General features: G+C 39.0%; 1 protein-coding gene across 2 annotated transcripts in view; it reads left to right on the forward strand.

Annotated features, from left to right (window-relative positions):
- nedd4a (NEDD4 E3 ubiquitin protein ligase a) overlaps positions 1-17,158 on the forward strand; it is a 36,800-nt gene that overhangs the window by 541 nt on the left and 19,101 nt on the right. The window contains exons 2-5 of one of the 2 annotated variants that reach the window (XM_034112045.2): positions 803-876; positions 6,019-6,097; positions 6,192-6,230; positions 6,394-6,447. In XM_034112045.2, the coding sequence (XP_033967936.1) occupies positions 803-876; positions 6,019-6,097; positions 6,192-6,230; positions 6,394-6,447 (246 nt within the window). Of the gene's footprint in view, positions 1-802; positions 877-6,018; positions 6,098-6,191; positions 6,231-6,393; positions 6,448-14,295; positions 15,312-17,158 lie in introns of those variants that run through there. The other variant, XM_071206948.1, reaches the window with a different exon arrangement.

A 17,158-nucleotide genomic window follows, 5' to 3' on the forward strand; every position in this document is an offset into this window, starting at 1 on the left:
TGTTGATGTTATTCATCAGATTGAGTTCTCAGCTAATGCTATCAAATAAGAGCGCCCTCGCTGTACACTTTTTCTGCCAGAAAACACAACAGGCTCTCGGGCTGTTAACGCCTCTCCATTCCCTCCACACGCACACAACTGACAAACACTAAATTATTTCGATAAAACAAACATATTCGCACAACTTTCACCAATTTTTGTTTTTGTTCAGTGTTATGATTGCGAAATCTCAAGATGATTCACCAAGTGTACTGTAAAACGATGTTATTGTGTTGGTAAATGAGAAATGTCTTATCAGGATGTTACGTCATCCCGTAAACCTTGATTGTTCTGGGAATGTGAATGCTTCACGTGATAGTGAATCACATTCATCTCATTTTGTTTACTACCATTTATTTTATCATCCTGTACCTTGCCATTCATTGTATTCAGTAGTGTAAAGTAACTAAGTACAATTCTGAGGGAATTATTTGATACTATATACTTCTTCTCCTTTACAATTCAGAGACACTTAAGTAAGATTTTACTTCCACCCGGAGTACAATTCACAAGCTAACCTGCAGCATACATAGTCATTAAAACTAGCTGCACCTTTACCAGCTTTGAGAACACTATATTGTATCAATAGAGTTATACATATAACATAATAGTTAAAACATGTACATTTTTCTTAACTACCCTATTTGAGTGTCTTTATGTTTGTTTTGTGAATGTTGTGTGACTGTACTCTGTGTCCATCTCTGTCTTTATGTCATTATAATATTCATAAACTCATCAGTGTTTTTTGTTTTTGTTATTTCAGGGAGAATCCAGAGTCCTAAAAGTGAAAGTAGTTGCTGGAATTGGGCTGGCCAAAAAAGATATACTTGGAGCCAGGTAAGCTGTAGAAAGTGGACACTTAAATGTGATGTATAACTTGTGAAATAGGCTGGAACTTTTATTATGATAAGCAAATAACCAGGCAATTCTTTTTCTATAAACAGGTTTGACATTATAGCAGCTAAGAAACTGATCAACAGTCCTAAAAACCAGTTACAAAAGCAGCAAATACTCACAATTTAGAAGTTAAACTGTAAATGCATCAATACATTACTAAATATTGTTTTTAATTGTTTTCTGTCGCAAAAAGTGAAATTATCTGTCACAATTTCCTTGACCCCAATATAGCGTCTTATAATGGCTTGTATTTTTCAGTCAACAGCTCAAAGCCCAAATATATATAATTTACACTGATTAGTTTGAGACAAAAACAAACCAATCCCCTTACTTGATAAACTGGAACCAAAGGTAACTTAAATTAATATTAAATCACTTTTATGTGATGCTTTCTATTTTAGTTACTATAAAATTAAAGTCATAGTTCTACTGTGCATGTGTAGTTACCTTTCCCTTTGGTTTGCTACGTACAAGAGACAGGAAGGTGACAACTAATGTCTTTTCCACGAACAAGCAGCACAAATACGTCAGAGCCATCTGCCAGTTAACCATGGATCCCTTTGTGTTCCTCTATTATCTGCAAAATCCTATTAAGACCCAAAGTAATGTGGTGTATATTTTTAGAATGCAAGATTCAATAAAAACGTGGGATATGTTCAGGTTACTTGATTTGTCATTGTAGGTAGATCTTGCTTATTTTCTATAGGTGTTTATTATATCTGGTTCCATTTTTATTTATCGTAGGATATACTCGAGGGATATTTTCCCAAAACCTCAATTTGGGATCAATAACCAATTTCTGTGGTTGCTCTTTTTGGTACCACTTGAGACAAGGACGTGCGCATGACTCCAATAAAACCCCTCCACACTGTCCTTCACTTCTTCTTTGACCAGAAGAGCAGTTACTGTACACTAAAATCTAGAGATGATACTCGCTCAGTAGCTGGGGGGCATTATGTCCTGTCTAAATATTGAAAACGTAGGTATGTAGACCCCTTCCTGAATTACTTCAGCCTTCAAATGAACTAAATACTTATTCCCTCATCCTCTTTTAGTCCCCCTCTCAAGCTTATCTATGCAGGTTTGTCCCTTTTGTATAACATTTCTTTCATGCCTTGCTTAGTTATTTATTTTCTCACTTTTCTTTTCTTCCCTTTCAAAATGTTGACTTCCAGCACCTTCCTATTTGACTGTAAGAACAAAGTATTTTTTATAGAATTGCGGCTTTGATATGAGGCTAGTAGGCGTGAACGTTGATTTAGAAAAGATTACATGTTGTGTTCCCGTAATAAAGGTCTGCGCTGCCAAGGCTCAGAGCAGTTGGCACTCTAAAGGCTCAAAACACATTTATGCAGTTTTCACAACAAGCATTTGGTATCAAAAGGAAAGAAAATCCTCTTGTAATTTATGTGTGAATAACCCCTAACTCTTGAAGTTTAGTACATTTGTTTTGATTTGGTTAGTTGAAATCATGGTGATATGTTTCCAGGGACTCAACAAAAAAACAGCTCTCCAAATGTAATGTGTTGACTTAATAATAATAATAATAATTCCTTGCATTTATTATAGCGCTTTTCCAGTGCTCAAAGCGCTTTAATTTAATTTCCTAATGTTACGGCCTTGACACTTTGTGTTTTTGTGTGCTACTTGTCGACTACTTTAAATGATAACTTATTCCTAACCTCTAAAAGCAATCTGACACTGACATCCAATCAACTTAAGAATGTGTTAAATGTTTATTAAACAGATTGAAATCTCTTTTCCAATTTTAAAGTTTTCGAAATGTGGATGTCGTGCTTTAATGCTTAATAATTCAAAAAATTTCATTTAATTTCAAACCTTTATTTATACAGATAAATCCCATTGAGATCATTGATCTCTTTTTCAAGGGAGACCTGCTCAAGTAGTTCCACATGAAACATAAAAACATAAATAGAACAACAAAAGGACATCATACAGCATCATTTACAAAATTATCCACATAAACAGGTACCAATAGCTTCCGATTGACTAGCATCCAACCGAGCTTTAAAAACATTTAGTGGCACCAGATTGTTCAGTTTCCATTTAATTTGCAGACTATTCCAAGACAGAGGAGCTGCGCATCTAAAAGCTATCTTCTCTAAGACAGTCCTAGCAGTTGGCACATTTAATAAAACCACAGCATTCGATCTCAGGCAGTAGCCACTTACAATTTCCCGTGAGATCAGGGAGCAGATATAAGATGGAAGTTTCCCTAACATGGCTTTGTATATAAAAATGTACCAGTGACTGAGCCTCCGTACAGTTAGAAAGCAAACCAGCCCTTGCATACAGGGTACAGTGATGGGTTAATGCTTTACAGTTTGTCACAAATCTTAGCGCACTGTGATACGCAGCATCTAACTTGACCAGGCAATTGGCAGGTGCATTCATATACATCAAATCACCATAGTCCAGCACAGGTAAAAAGGTCACAGCCTTTTCCTGGCCTCAAGCGAGAAACATGACATGTTCCTGTAGAAGAACCCTAGCCTAACCCTCAGCTTTTTAAGCAGGTTATTGACATGAAGTTTAAAAGTGAGACAATCATCAAGCCAGATACCAAGGTATTTGTAACAGGTAACCACTTCAAGTTTTATTCCTTGCGTAGTTACAATATCTAAAACAGGCTCTGGTGTCTTTTTAGCTTTAGAAAAGAGCATTACCTTAGTTTTCTCAACATTTAAAAGAAGCTTTAATTCAGAGAGCTGAGTCTGAATAGTGTTAAAAACAGCCTGTAATTTAACACCAGCCTCCTGAATGGAGGGACCTGCACAGTACATCACGGTATCGTCCGCATAAAAATATAAAGTAGCTTCATCCACATTTTCACCTAAACTGTTGATGTAGATGGAGAATAAAAGTGGACCTAAAACAGAACCTTGGGGAACACCATTTGCAATGTTCAACCACTCAGAAGACAGCCCATCAAAGTGAACACATTGGGACCTTTCAGAGAGGTAGTTTACAAACCACCCCACTGCATGGCTGGACATGCCAATACTGAGTAGCCTCTGCTTTAAGATGCGATGATCAACGGTGTCAAAAGCTTTTGAAAGGTCAATAAATAGAGCTGCACAACTCTGCTTATTATCTAAAATACTCGCCACATCATTCACCACTTTCATTGTGGCAGTGATGGTGCTGTGTTGCTTTCTGAAGCCTGACTGATGTTTAGACAGGATGTCATTTGTACATAAAAACTCCTTTACCTGTTCACTCACTAAGCGTTCAAGAACCTTAGCCAGAACTGACAACTTAGATATTGGCCTATAGTTATTTAATAAGGTGGCCTCCCCTTCTTTTAGCAAAGGCAGGACATACGCTGACTTCCACAATTTTGGAATTGTGTTAGTGCTGAGGGAGAGGTTAAAAAGAGTAGTGAGAGGTGGAGCAATACAATCTGCAGCTATCTTTAAAAAGATTCTACGTTGTCCGGGCCAGCCGGTTTCTTAGGATCTAACTTGGTTAAAGCTTCACGAACAACATCAACAGTAAAAGGGGTAAAACTAAAAGGGTTTTCCAACACACATTTTTCAGAGTCACATACTGTAGTGTTCACAGAAGCAGAGTTAGTGACAGAATCAAATAGAGAACCACAGGACACAAAATGCTCATTAAAGCAATTTAGCATAGTAGCCCTGTCCGATATAGTGCCAGATGCTGTGGTAATGCACGGAGGTAGCTCATTGAGGATATCACCGTTGGATAACGATTTAATGGCTTTCCAAAATTTTCCAGGATTATTCAGATTCTTTGTGGTTACTGACAGATAGTACTTCGATTTAGCACTTTTGATATGTGAAGTGAAGCTATTTCTTAGCTGCCTAAAATGCAGCCATTCTACCTCTGAGCCTGATTACCTAGCCTTTGCCCAGGCCTTGTTTCTCTCATGAAGGAGACTGGACAGATTAGCAGAAAACCAAGGATTGTCTCGTCCCTTTACTCTAAATTTACGCAGGGGTGCATGTCTATCAATGATCTCCATAAAACCGAGATAAAAATAAGACCATGCGGTTTCTACATCAGCACACAGATCGATTTTTACCCCAATCAAAATCAAACAGATCATGCACAAAACCCTGCTCCACAAAATGTTTTTTGTCTCTCTTAATGATAATGCGAGGTTTAACCTTTTGGACCTTAGTGTCCCTAATTGTGGCTACAACACAGTGATCACTCAGATCATTTGCAAATACTCCCACAGATGAATATTTATGGGGAACATTAGTTAAAATGAGATCAATTAGGGAGGATTTATTAGGGGACTTAATGTTAGGGCGAGTAGGACTGTCAACAATCTGAGTAACATTTAAAGAGATACAAAGGTTTTTAAAATCCTCTGACAATGCAGTTAACCAGTCCCAGTTAAAATCTCCAAGTAGCACTACTTCCTTGTAGTCTAGTTGTGATAAAAGATTTGCTAGTGAAGACAAGGAGTCTTTGACAGCTGAGGGGGGTCTGTAACAACTCACTACCATGACCTGTTGACCCTTTGCCACTTCTATATTTATGGCTAAAAATTCAAATTGCTTACTGATCGATTTGGAAACTAATGTGGTTACACTGAACTTATTCTGAACATAAATGGCAACCCCACCATCTTTATTAGGCCGGTCAGTACGATACACATTAAAACCATTTAAGGCAATGTCAGAGCCCAAAAACATTTGTTTTAATGCTTTAAATAACCCAAATTGCCGTATTAGCATCACTTAAATGTGACAGCAGTCCCTTAGTATATCACTAATGCCACAACACTGCTGCAGGACTAAAGTGGCTTAAAGATTAGGTAATGGATAATGTGAAGTTATTGATGTGTGGTTTTAACGCACGTCACAGCGTCTCAAACTGTCATAAAGTAACAATTACAGTACATTTTGCATCCATCATAGGGAAGCTGGAATCATTATGTTAATGTTTGACCTCCCTTAAATGTTAAGTAACCTCATGGCAAATTAACCACTCTCACCACATAAAGAGCACAAAGTAGACCATGGCCATTTCTACAGATGATTAATGTCAACGCCACACCTGAGTCTAAATGTGTTTCTCTTGCAGTGATCCGTATACTAGACTGTCCCTGTATGACCCAATTAATGGAGAAATCACAAGTCTTCAGACTAAAACATTAAAAAAGGTAAGATGTTCACATTTGCAGTAAGACTTGTTTTATTAGTTAAATCCTATCTAAATGACATTTTATTATCCTTTCCATCACACATCACATTAAGACACTGGACCCAAAATGGAATGAAGAATTCTTTTTCGAAGTAAGTGAAACTTGAAAAATATGTATGCATGTCACAATTTTTTGCCAGGAGATATTTTGTGGCATTTCATTACAGGAAACTATATAAATGTATTGTATATGATATTATATCTAACCATGAGGTCTTTATATGATAAATACAAACAGTCTATATTATGCGTCAGGTTGATCCCAGGAAGCATCGTCTGCTGCTGGAGGTGTTCGATGAAAACCGCCTGGTAAGTTTTCTAGCTTTATTGATCCTCTCTGTGTATATTTTGGATATACTGAACATTTTAGATTGTTGGGTTGTATTCCTCTAGTTCTGCTTCTGACAAAGTAAAGTAAACTTTGTGTGGAAAAGCTTCGTTCACTTCAGTGCTGCAACTTATGATCATATCCTTATCAATTAATCAGCGGATTATTGTTTTGACTAATTGTTTGGTCTGTCGAGTATCAGAAAATAGTAAGGATTGCCTCTACGCCCCACAACATGTCTTTAAATTGTTGGTTTTGTCCGACCATCAGTGTTAAACTTATCGCATGAGACAAAAAAGCTGCTAAACCTTACCTTGAGAAGTAAAAACAAGGCGATATTTTTGTTTTCTTGCTTAAAAACACAGTCAGTCAGTGCAAAGGTAACTCTGGTTTGTCAGCCTGATACAACCGCCCTTATTTTGCCATGATGTGAGATATTGTTGGAAAACTCAGATGCCCTCTTACTAAGAGCAGTACATATGGGCAAATCTGGCTGCCTTAAGGGTGTCCTTTTGTCCCTTTGTTTACAAGTGTACACAGTGTAAAGCAATGTTAATTCTTTAAGTAATTACAGGTTGTAGCATGATCTCAGTCGAGCTGCTGACCCAGTTTGACACTGAGCTTCCTGAACAGCACCTCTGCTGTATGCTAACTGTGCTAGCTGTAGGTAATGCGATCACAGTAAGAAGTTATCCAACACGAAGAGTCTGATTATATCACCTACACCTCATCTACAGACATGGTGAATGTGTATAATGTACTACTGAAAACATGACTCCAGTACAAATAGCTGATTGATTTATTGTGTTTAATTGATTCATTTATTTATCAAGTATGAAATGAAGCTTCAGTTCACCTGCAGGGAGGTTAACGTCTGTTTCCTTAGCTGAAAATCAATATGCTCTGTAACCTTCCATCAAAGCTACCTCCACATCATTTAGCACAGAGTACACAGGGGGGGGGGACCCATGTTTCTGCTGTACATGACAGTTTTCAATAATTAAGTGTTTTGTTAACCATAATATGCTCCAAAGCTCTAGACAGGCTATAATTGAGAGGGCTACATACGGTTAGATAGGAAGTATTGGAAATCAATTTTAAGAGCTACTCTTTTATAGAGGAACATCTCAATTGAAAGTTGTAATGTTGATAGTAATGCACTCAGCATATTGGATGCAGCCCAAGCCAGAAAAATGAGACTAATGGAAAAGCTTTTTACACATTTTTGGTATAAAACATTATCTTATTTCATAACTCATAGAGAATTTTCAATATAGCACTTTTATTATCATGCTAAACATCTTAGCCGTTGCCTCTCCTCTCACTCTTTCGCAGGCAGGCAAACCTTGGGGCTTAAACATTCACTCTCCACAGTTGTGTCCCTGATAGGTGACTGTGCTTGTCCGAACGCAGACTTGTCTTCATATATAAAATAAGACAAAGTTGACATAAGGGGTCAGGAAGCAGATGCAGCCAGGAGGCAATCTTTTCATTCGGATAACTCCCTGGGGTCACTAACTCTTGCTGCGGGGGACTGAACCTGCAGTGTTTTGTCATAGAATGTTGATTATTCTCTTAATAGTTAAAGATGGACGGCCAAGCAAGAGAAGCACCGAGTTGGTTGGGCAGAGGCTGTGTCACTACGGTGTCTCTGGGCTTATGTTTCCTCCAGTCAGTGCAAAGGTAACTCTGGTTTGTCAGCCTGATACAACCGCCCTTATTTTGCCATGATGTGAGATATTGTTGGAAAACTCAGATGCCCTCTTACTAAGAGCAGTACATATGGGCAAATCTGGCTGCCTTAAGGGTGTCCTTTTGTCCCTTTGTTTACAAGTGTAGTTGCAGATTAAAAGAGTCGTATATCATGACGAGTGTTGAATATTATGTAGATGAAGTAGTGAATTGAGTGAATATACATCAGTGTTCTCTTCTAGGCCGCACAGTGTAAAGCAATGTTAATTCTTTAAGTAATAACAGGTTGTAGCATGATCTCAGTCGAGCTGCTGACCCAGTTTGACACTGAGCTTCCTGAACAGCACCTCTGCTGTATGCTAACTGTGCTAGCTGTAGGTAATGCGATCACAGTAAGAAGTTATCCAACACGAAGAGTCTGATTATATCACCTACACCTCATCTACAGACATGGTGAATGTGTATAATGACATGTGGTGAATAAGTTACATTGTCATCTCTCAATTATTATCTTGTTCACAGTGTTGTGATTGAAGTTTTTCTGTGGGTATCAAGCCTTGGTAGTGAAGCCTGATAGCTGGCACTAAATATGTTGTTGGTCGTGACTTATTTTATTTAAACTAGCCTATTTCAACCCATTCACCAATATCATTCCCTTTTTATAAGCTTTTTTCTAGACTTTTCTGTATAAAAAAAACAAGTTATAATGTTGGCGAATGTAGTAATTGAGATCGTTGTAGTCTTTTTCTTTTTCTCAGTGTTGTTTATTGAAGTTTTCAAGGCATGTAAGGATTAGCGTTTTTTCAATGCCAATATACTGACAGCAATATGTATATCGTACATACTTTTCTAAATAAGCAGATTGATTAAAGATAAACAATAACAAAAACTGAACTCATAGAAATGGATACAAAATGAAAGCAATACTGATCTCTATATTCAATTAGTAGTAGTAGCTTTTATAGCTTGCCAATGTGAATATAGTTGCAGTTCTAATGTGTTTTGGCATATCTTTACCTTGCCTGTCTCAATGCTGCCTCATCAACCTGTCCAAACTGGTAGATTCTGCTCAGTGAATTTTACAAGAAGAAAAAAACAAATCAGTGCAGAGCCGTTTGTACGCATTTCTACACCATGTACAACATGTCACCTTTCTAAGTGTAATGTACAAAATGTACAATGCTTTCGAAATGAAATGTCATTGTTTCTTTTACTTGTAATTCTCGTTGGTTGTTTGAAAAGAAGCTATTACAAAGCTACCTTTTATTTTTATCTACAGACCCTGGGCTAGTCACTATAAAGAATAAATAAAAACCTCTAAACGTACACAACACATGCACATTTTAGTCTACACAAACATCGCTCCTTCACTCGTTGTATTGTTTGTAGCTTCACTGCGTGGATGTTTCTAGAACATGGTGTTAAGACAAACCAATCTGGGTGTGCCTGACTCAAGGTTGCCTTGTCATGCTCTAGGTAGATGCTATCAAAATGTGGAGGGTGTGTCAGCACTCATGGGTCTGTGCACGTGTGAGTCGCTGCTAACACACTGGAAGCATGGGTAGAAAATGCAGTAAACTTTAGAAGACTATTTTCTCTTGCTGGAGCAGATTCTGAATGTTAAGCTGTATGTGTGTCTGTCCCATACAAGATATGAAATGTTGTGTAGTTGTTCCTCAGTGAAAGAAGCCAATCATCTGTGTGATTCACTGTTTGACCTTTCGCCACGTGCCCTTATTATTCACAAAACATATCACATAAATCAGATTTAAACAATTATTTTGGAGTTCGATGACCATTGAAGCTGTTAAATAGTTAATTTTTATGTTAGAAGTTAAATGTAAATATATTCATTTCTTTAGAGTTCAGCTCTTCTGTGGCTCGCTGAGCAGGTTAAGCTGTTTAGTGAAGGAGGAGTGTAAAGGAGTTTTTCTGGTGACGCCATGAGAGGATGTGCAAATTCATGTCATGATCTTCCTGGCCTAAATAATTGCAATTCACAATTTTTGGATCCCTTTTCAGTGAGCATCCTTTATCCTGGCCTGCAATAAAATCCTATGTTGTCCCAAACCCAACCTTGACAGACCCCAATTAAGATTTACAGGATTTAATTCCTGCGATCACATGCTGGCATGTGTATGCCGTTGTAATAGGTCCTGTCTCACTTCAATACACGTAATAAATATAGGTTTTGCACCCTATGCAGAGGTTGCCATGGTTTCACCCCCCTGACTGTATGGCCCTCATGAATTCACTTGAAAAACATGTTAAAGAGCTGTTGTATAACAGACTGCAGTTTGGCCTGCTTTGCTTGTTTCATGGCCATGAACACTTAAAAGAAGAGTAAATATGTTGTATCAGACACACTTCATCTTGTAGATTAGTCATGGAAAATTACAGCTGTGCGAGTTGAACCTTTGTACACACCAGAAAATTAAAGTGACATGACGTATTTTAATTAAACTGCCTTACTTGACATTGCATATCCTGCGATGTTGCTGCATGCGCGCATTGCAATGACAATGCTGCGTCTGCGAGCATATACCTACCAGCTCTAGAAGCAACCATACTTTCCAAACCAAACACACTATCCTATAAAAAATTGTTAAAGCTGCTTTAAGGTATCTACATACCTGCAGTAATGATTCTCAGATGAATTCTTCTACCTCTTCTATGTGTGTAGCTGAGCAGCTATGCAACAAGTTAAACACATTTCCAATAAAGGTACAAGACAGTGGATTGCAATTGAAGTTTTTACTAAAAGTGTGTGAAAACCAGACTAATGTATAGACCAGTGGTCAACATACATTTGTGCTTTATGTCAAACATAATTAAATGATGACCTGTCCCTATAGGATATATATAGCACTGTAAGTAATCTAGTAAACATTGCTCAACATCTATCCCAACAGTAATTCTTAATATGAATCACCTTTTTTTTTTTTACCTCCAGATATCACAGACGTCCTCGTTCACAGCAGATAAAGCAGTTTGTTTGACGCTCAGTTCTGAAGAGGGGGGAGGGGGGGGGGGGTGTAGAACATGATGTGTTAACACGGAGTGTAGCAGCTCGTTAGCCTAACTCATTACAGCTGCACCTGCTGATGGACAGAGACATCCTCTGGCTGTCACGTCCAGCCTCTGGAGAGTTTATTGAATATAGATGGTCCTTTAGTGTTTATTTTGGGCATAATTTGTATTTTATTTTATTTTTTTATTTAGCCTTTATTTATACAGGTGTAGATCTCATTGAGACACAAGGTCTCATTTTCAAGAGAGACCTGTCAGTGGTAACACTACCACACAAAGTTACAGACAGGACACTAAACACAGAGGCAACACTAAAATACAACATCGTAAAAAAGTAGTCATTAAAATCCATATACAGTCAGATATAGCAGGTGCAAACACCCACAGATGATTTCTCCAGCTTTTTTAAAATGAGTTTAAAATCCGCGATGGGTGTCAAAGTGGTCAGCTTAAGTTCCTGCTGAAGTGTGTTCCAGGTCGAGGGGGCAGAGTACGATATGGCTTTTTTCCCAAGCACCGTGCGTACTGAGGGGACGGACGATGTAAGTGGATATGTAGAGGGGCAGCATTCCAAGCATAGCGGTATAGATGAGTTTGTACCAGTGCAGTGATCTGCGCATTGATAATGATGTCCAGTTGACTAAAGCGTGCAATGGTGTGTGAGGGAGTGAGCCGAGGCGTTAATGTACACAACATCCCCGTAGTCCAAGAGCGGCAAAAATGTAGCAGCTACAAGCCGTTTCCTCGCACTTGTGGAGAAGCAGGCCTTATTTCTAAAAAAGAATCCCAGCTTTAATTTCAATTTCCTTAAGAGATTGTCAATATGTGGTTTGAAGCAGAGATTTTCATCTATAGTGATGCCTAAGTATCTGTAGGTGTTAACAGCTTCAATGGGGTTATGCTGTGCAGACATGATGCAGGGAAGAACAGTTGGTAACTTTTTCTTATTGGAAAACAACATGACTTTTGTCTTATCTGAATTTAACACCAACCTAAGGTGGAACAGATGTGACTGAAAAGTGTCAAAAGCAGACTGTAGACGTTCAAATGCAAGGGCAACAGTGCTAGCACAACAGTACACAACAGTATAATCTGCATATAGATGTACAGAGGCATCAATACTTTGACCCACATCATTTATATAAATAGTAAAAAGGGTCGGTCCCAAGACCGAACCTTGAGGAACGCCTCTGGGCACATTAAGAAAGCTTGAGAGATGATTTACCAAAAGATAATGTGTCAAACAAGGAACTGGAGGCAATAAAATGTTTATTAAAACAACAACAATGGGCCTAAGGCAACAATATCTAAATGTTGTATATATATTTATACAAACATGTCAACACTAAGTGTGAATGGATTCTGTTTTTAACTAAGAACAAACCCCAGATATGATGAAATGTATTTGTAAGTGAATGAGGCTCGTGTTTTATGGTGCCACATAACAATGGCCATGTTACATGCAGCCTTAATTATAATTGGTCTATTACTATACTGCATACTTTATGACATGACGTAAATAGTGTCAGTTTGTGTCACCAGTCTAATCTTATGGCCTACGCACCACTTTTCATTTTTGAACTGATGACTGATTGATAGCCAATCACGAGGTTTCAAGAATTGTCATGTTGGTTTAAAAAAAAACAGGCAGCTGCAGCTGTGAAGTGTCTGCTGGTGAATCATGTCTTTATCCTGGCTCCCTACTATTTCACCTTTTACTGAAACTGATTTGGATATAGAGTAATGCCCTGGAATAGGCTGGTCTGACTCACAATAGGCTGCCATTAATACATGTGACTGTCAACAGCCATGTAGAGGATATCAGACCAGCAGTAACGGTTACACGAGGTGTCGTATAACGGGGGCCATGTCACTGACGAAGCATGTTCTTATCTCCGTGTGTTTTCTGTAGACAGATAACAATCACAGCTTACTTTCATTCTGTTTTACACACTTTTACTCTCTTTTTCAAGCATACAACATTCATCTGAAGTGTTTTTTTCTTCAGTAGTACATTTGTATGAAATATGTTTTAATAGCTCTTGCTGTTTACACTCACTTCCCTGATTGACAGGGTATGGGTGGTGTTATTGTGTGCAATCTGATTTTGCAACCCAGTCCTCAGTTTGCTACAGAATGATGTTGAAATTCTTTCCCCTTTTTGATTTCCTGTAATTCGATAGCAAGGGGTAAAAATATGTGTGGGGCTCCGAGGAGCAGAAACATTAGGAGCATAGCCGCAGCAGGAAGTAGATACTTGAGTGAGCAGCCTGAGGCAGACGTAACAGTTTACCAGAGCTTCACTCTAAAATCCAACATAGAGGGCTACCCTGTTGTTTTTTCTGAAAGGGAATGAGGCCGCTAGTTCAGACCCAAGGTTTTAAATAATAATCTAGCTGGAATATAGGAGCTGCAGTTAACTATCAGTTAAATTAAGTTACAAAGCAGGTCCACAATGCTGTGTAACAAAGCTCTGTCCTTTTTACGTTTCAGTAAATCGTTGTTTTCCATATACGGTTTAAGCTCCCCAAAGGGGCTAGCCTCTGGGATTGCTCTTGTTTCAAAGGTCGTATGTTTGGGTCACGTCTCCAAACAGAACCACTGACCTCCTCGGACTAAAAGCTGAGATCAGCCTGGAGAGGAATGTAGGTTGTCACCAGAGCTATTTTGGCAATGTACACCGCTAATGATTGTGATCACAGAGCACAGCTCGCAGCAGTTGCTTTGCTTTCCTTTTTTTTCTGCCAGCAAGTTTGATCATACAGCTCTCACCAGCGCTGCAGGGATTAGAGAGTTAAACGAATGACACGTCGGCTGCTTGCACTTTGCGTCAAGGAGAAGCAACACGGACCCTCTGTCAGAAAGGCTCAGCAGCCATGGTGAGGAGAGTGGAGTCAATGTGTCAACTCGTAGACCCGCAGAGAGTCTGGCGCACAAATCTGTCCTCTTGAAGGTGACTCCCCTGTCACCAGACGACGCTAATGTACAGCTGTACTCTTCAGTATTCATACCCAGGGTGAACACCAGAGGATTAAATAAGAAGAGCATTCTGCAGATTGCGCTGCAGCCCTCTGGAAAGTTCAACAGAGAGCTGGATGGCAGTATAGAGGATGGAGACCCGGGGGCAAGTGAAGGAGGAGCAGGCAGTGGCTCTGACGGAGGCTTGTGCAACAGCAGCATGGCCAGCGATGCTGGGTACTGTAGCAGCAACAGCATCTTTGAGCCAGAGGCTTCAGATAAGCAAAGGACCACACACGATAGGAGTTTACTCCACTTCAAGTCCAAGGTCCCGCTGAGACGGTGCTCCTCCTTGGTTATATTTCCAAAGAGCCCCTGCAGCACCCCACCTGCTTCCCCTGTCAATCCTGTGACTCTACCTGTGGCCCCAGCAGCCAAGGGGGCTCATCAGACATCTCTTCAGACATCTGCCTGTGATTTCTCTCAGGATGATAAAGAAATGACTTGCAAAGGGTCCACCACCACGGCAGTAAGTGGCCATCGTCTCCCAAAAGGAAGCTGTTCAGCCGAGCAGAGGGACACCAAGCACATGGTGCAATTTAATATTCCTTTACAGGATGAACCCAAAATGGAGGACAGAAGTAAGAAAATGGAACTGTCTTCAACTGTAGACAGATCCAATCGTCACTCAAGCAGCGTGCTGCTCCACTTTGCCCACCAGAGACCAATGATGTCCGGGATGGGATCTACAACCACAACGACAGTCAATGTGGAATATCCTGAGGCTCCTAACCCAGCCGCAAACCCCAAGGGTGAACAGGACCCTTGCAGAAAACTCTATCGTAGTACCTCTGCTTGTTTGTTCTCCTCAAATAAACCATCAGAGAAAAACAATATGGTCTGTTTATCGGGAAAAGGCCAGGAAATGCCTGAGGAAAACCATTGTCATCGGGTCATACAAAGGAGCTTTTCCCTGGAAGTGCCCTACCCTAACACTGGAATTTCATGTCACGTTTCCAATCCAAAACTCAGTATTCCTCACACTCCACATGTTCACATTCATTTATCTCCTTGCTTCCCAGCTAAGCTGCCTAGCTCTGTTACTGATGTAAACACAAGTGACAAAGGGATTAATACACCAAAGAGCCCCGTTCAAAACACCAAGGTGAGTTTAGTTTCTCCATTGGAACTAGCTGAAGATCCCTGACCTACAGGTATGAGCCTAAATGCCTGTAAGTTAACAATGAATTGAGAGACAAACAGCTCTCCATCTAGGCCCTAGGAAAAGAAGATGTTAAGTCACCCATATGCTTGTTTAACTGGTTTAAGAAGATTCCCTACTGCTCTGGTTTGACTCAGGTTATGCTGCTTTCATGTCAAATTTAAAATTGGACTTTCAAGAATACTGCAAGTAATAAATGCATTAATGTTGGATTTACAAGGTTGTCATGATACTATAATGTTTAACCTTAATACAATACTTACAACACTAGTATGAATTATATATTTGCTTAAAGGAAAATCAAGTCCTTGGCATGCAAAATAGGATTTTTTTCTCGTCTTATAAAAAGATCTACATCCGACCCACAGTTTTGGTACAGAAAGGGTCACTGCTCACTTAAAAAAACACGTTATATTGATAATATTTTGATCATAATAAAACTTTATAATTGTTTTATACTTGAAGCCATAGGGCTAAAATCTGATTATAATAATGTTACATTTTGCATCTTCAACTTATAGTTGGTTAAGGAAAGTTTAAAGTTTGAAACATTACTTTTCTGAAACTAGATCTTTTGTGATAAGGGTGCTTTCCTTTCACTGCTGCTTTTCAAATGCTTAAAAGTCTGTTTACTTGGGGTTGGCCATTAGGCCAACCACAAACTAGACAGACATTAAGTAACTGAGAAGATCGCTACAGCTAAGTCATGCAATTAACAAGCCCGATGTGGACAAACATTCAGAGGTCTTTGGTTACATTACATTAAAGCTATTTGCATATTGATTTCCAAGAAACATAAAGCCAAGAAGAAACCCATCTTTTATCTTGTCTGTTGTACTGTGAACACATGCTCAACTTTAGAGTAGTTGTCCATTTTTATTATTCTGTTAGCGCTATGAGTAATCAACTTAAGTATTTACCCGGGCTAATTTTAGTGGTGGGAAAAGCAGTGCCCCTGGCTGATATAAATAAAGGGCCTCTGAAATATTCTCCCTGACTCCAGATAGTCTGGTGGTCTGTAGCACTGCCCAGTCCCGTGGATTCAAATTTAACAGCATGATACTAGAGCAGCGCACAGTCATGCCAGCCATCTGTGGACATGGTGTGTGTGTCTGCTGGGGAAATGTAATGTAGGCAAGACGGGAGCATGAGCCTTTCCCAGTAAAAGATTGGTGCGTTCCCTTCCCAATGAGTCCCCCTGCCAGGCAGTGTTTGTGAAGTATCCGGTGTCGGCCGCCGACCTGCATTTAGCAGGTTGTCAAGTACCAAAGTCTCCACTTTACCTAATTGGCCAGTCCATTTACTTTTACAGATCTAAATTTGCTTTCGTAAATCCAGATTTTATTTTCTGACTTAAAATAGAAAAAATATAATACAGTTTTGAGTATATTAATTTCACTTGAGCCCTGATATACAAAATCCTTTGTGCATAGATAAGTGTCACTTCACACATCTCTGGTATAAGTCTAAAACACTTCACACCTTTGTTTACATTCTGATCGTGTCTGCCTTGAACGCATCAACAATAGGATTCACACCAATAAGTATATAAAAAGTAGTAAGCACATGTACAAAATACTAAACCATGTGTATAACGTTTTTTGAAAAACACGTAGTGAATTTCCTCAGTAAATATGGCTAAATGAGCTTTGTACTCAAAAATGACTTTCATTTTACAGCAGCAGTACAAATGATTACCTCGTACCTACATCAGCCCAACAATGTGTATTATCAACTACATAAAAACAAAAGAGAAAAATAAACAGCCACAACTGAAAATATAAAAAACA

The sequence above is a fragment of the Pseudochaenichthys georgianus genome, chromosome 3, assembly GCF_902827115.2.
Source record: "Pseudochaenichthys georgianus chromosome 3, fPseGeo1.2, whole genome shotgun sequence".
In the NCBI taxonomy this organism is placed as follows: domain Eukaryota; kingdom Metazoa; phylum Chordata; class Actinopteri; order Perciformes; family Channichthyidae; genus Pseudochaenichthys; species Pseudochaenichthys georgianus.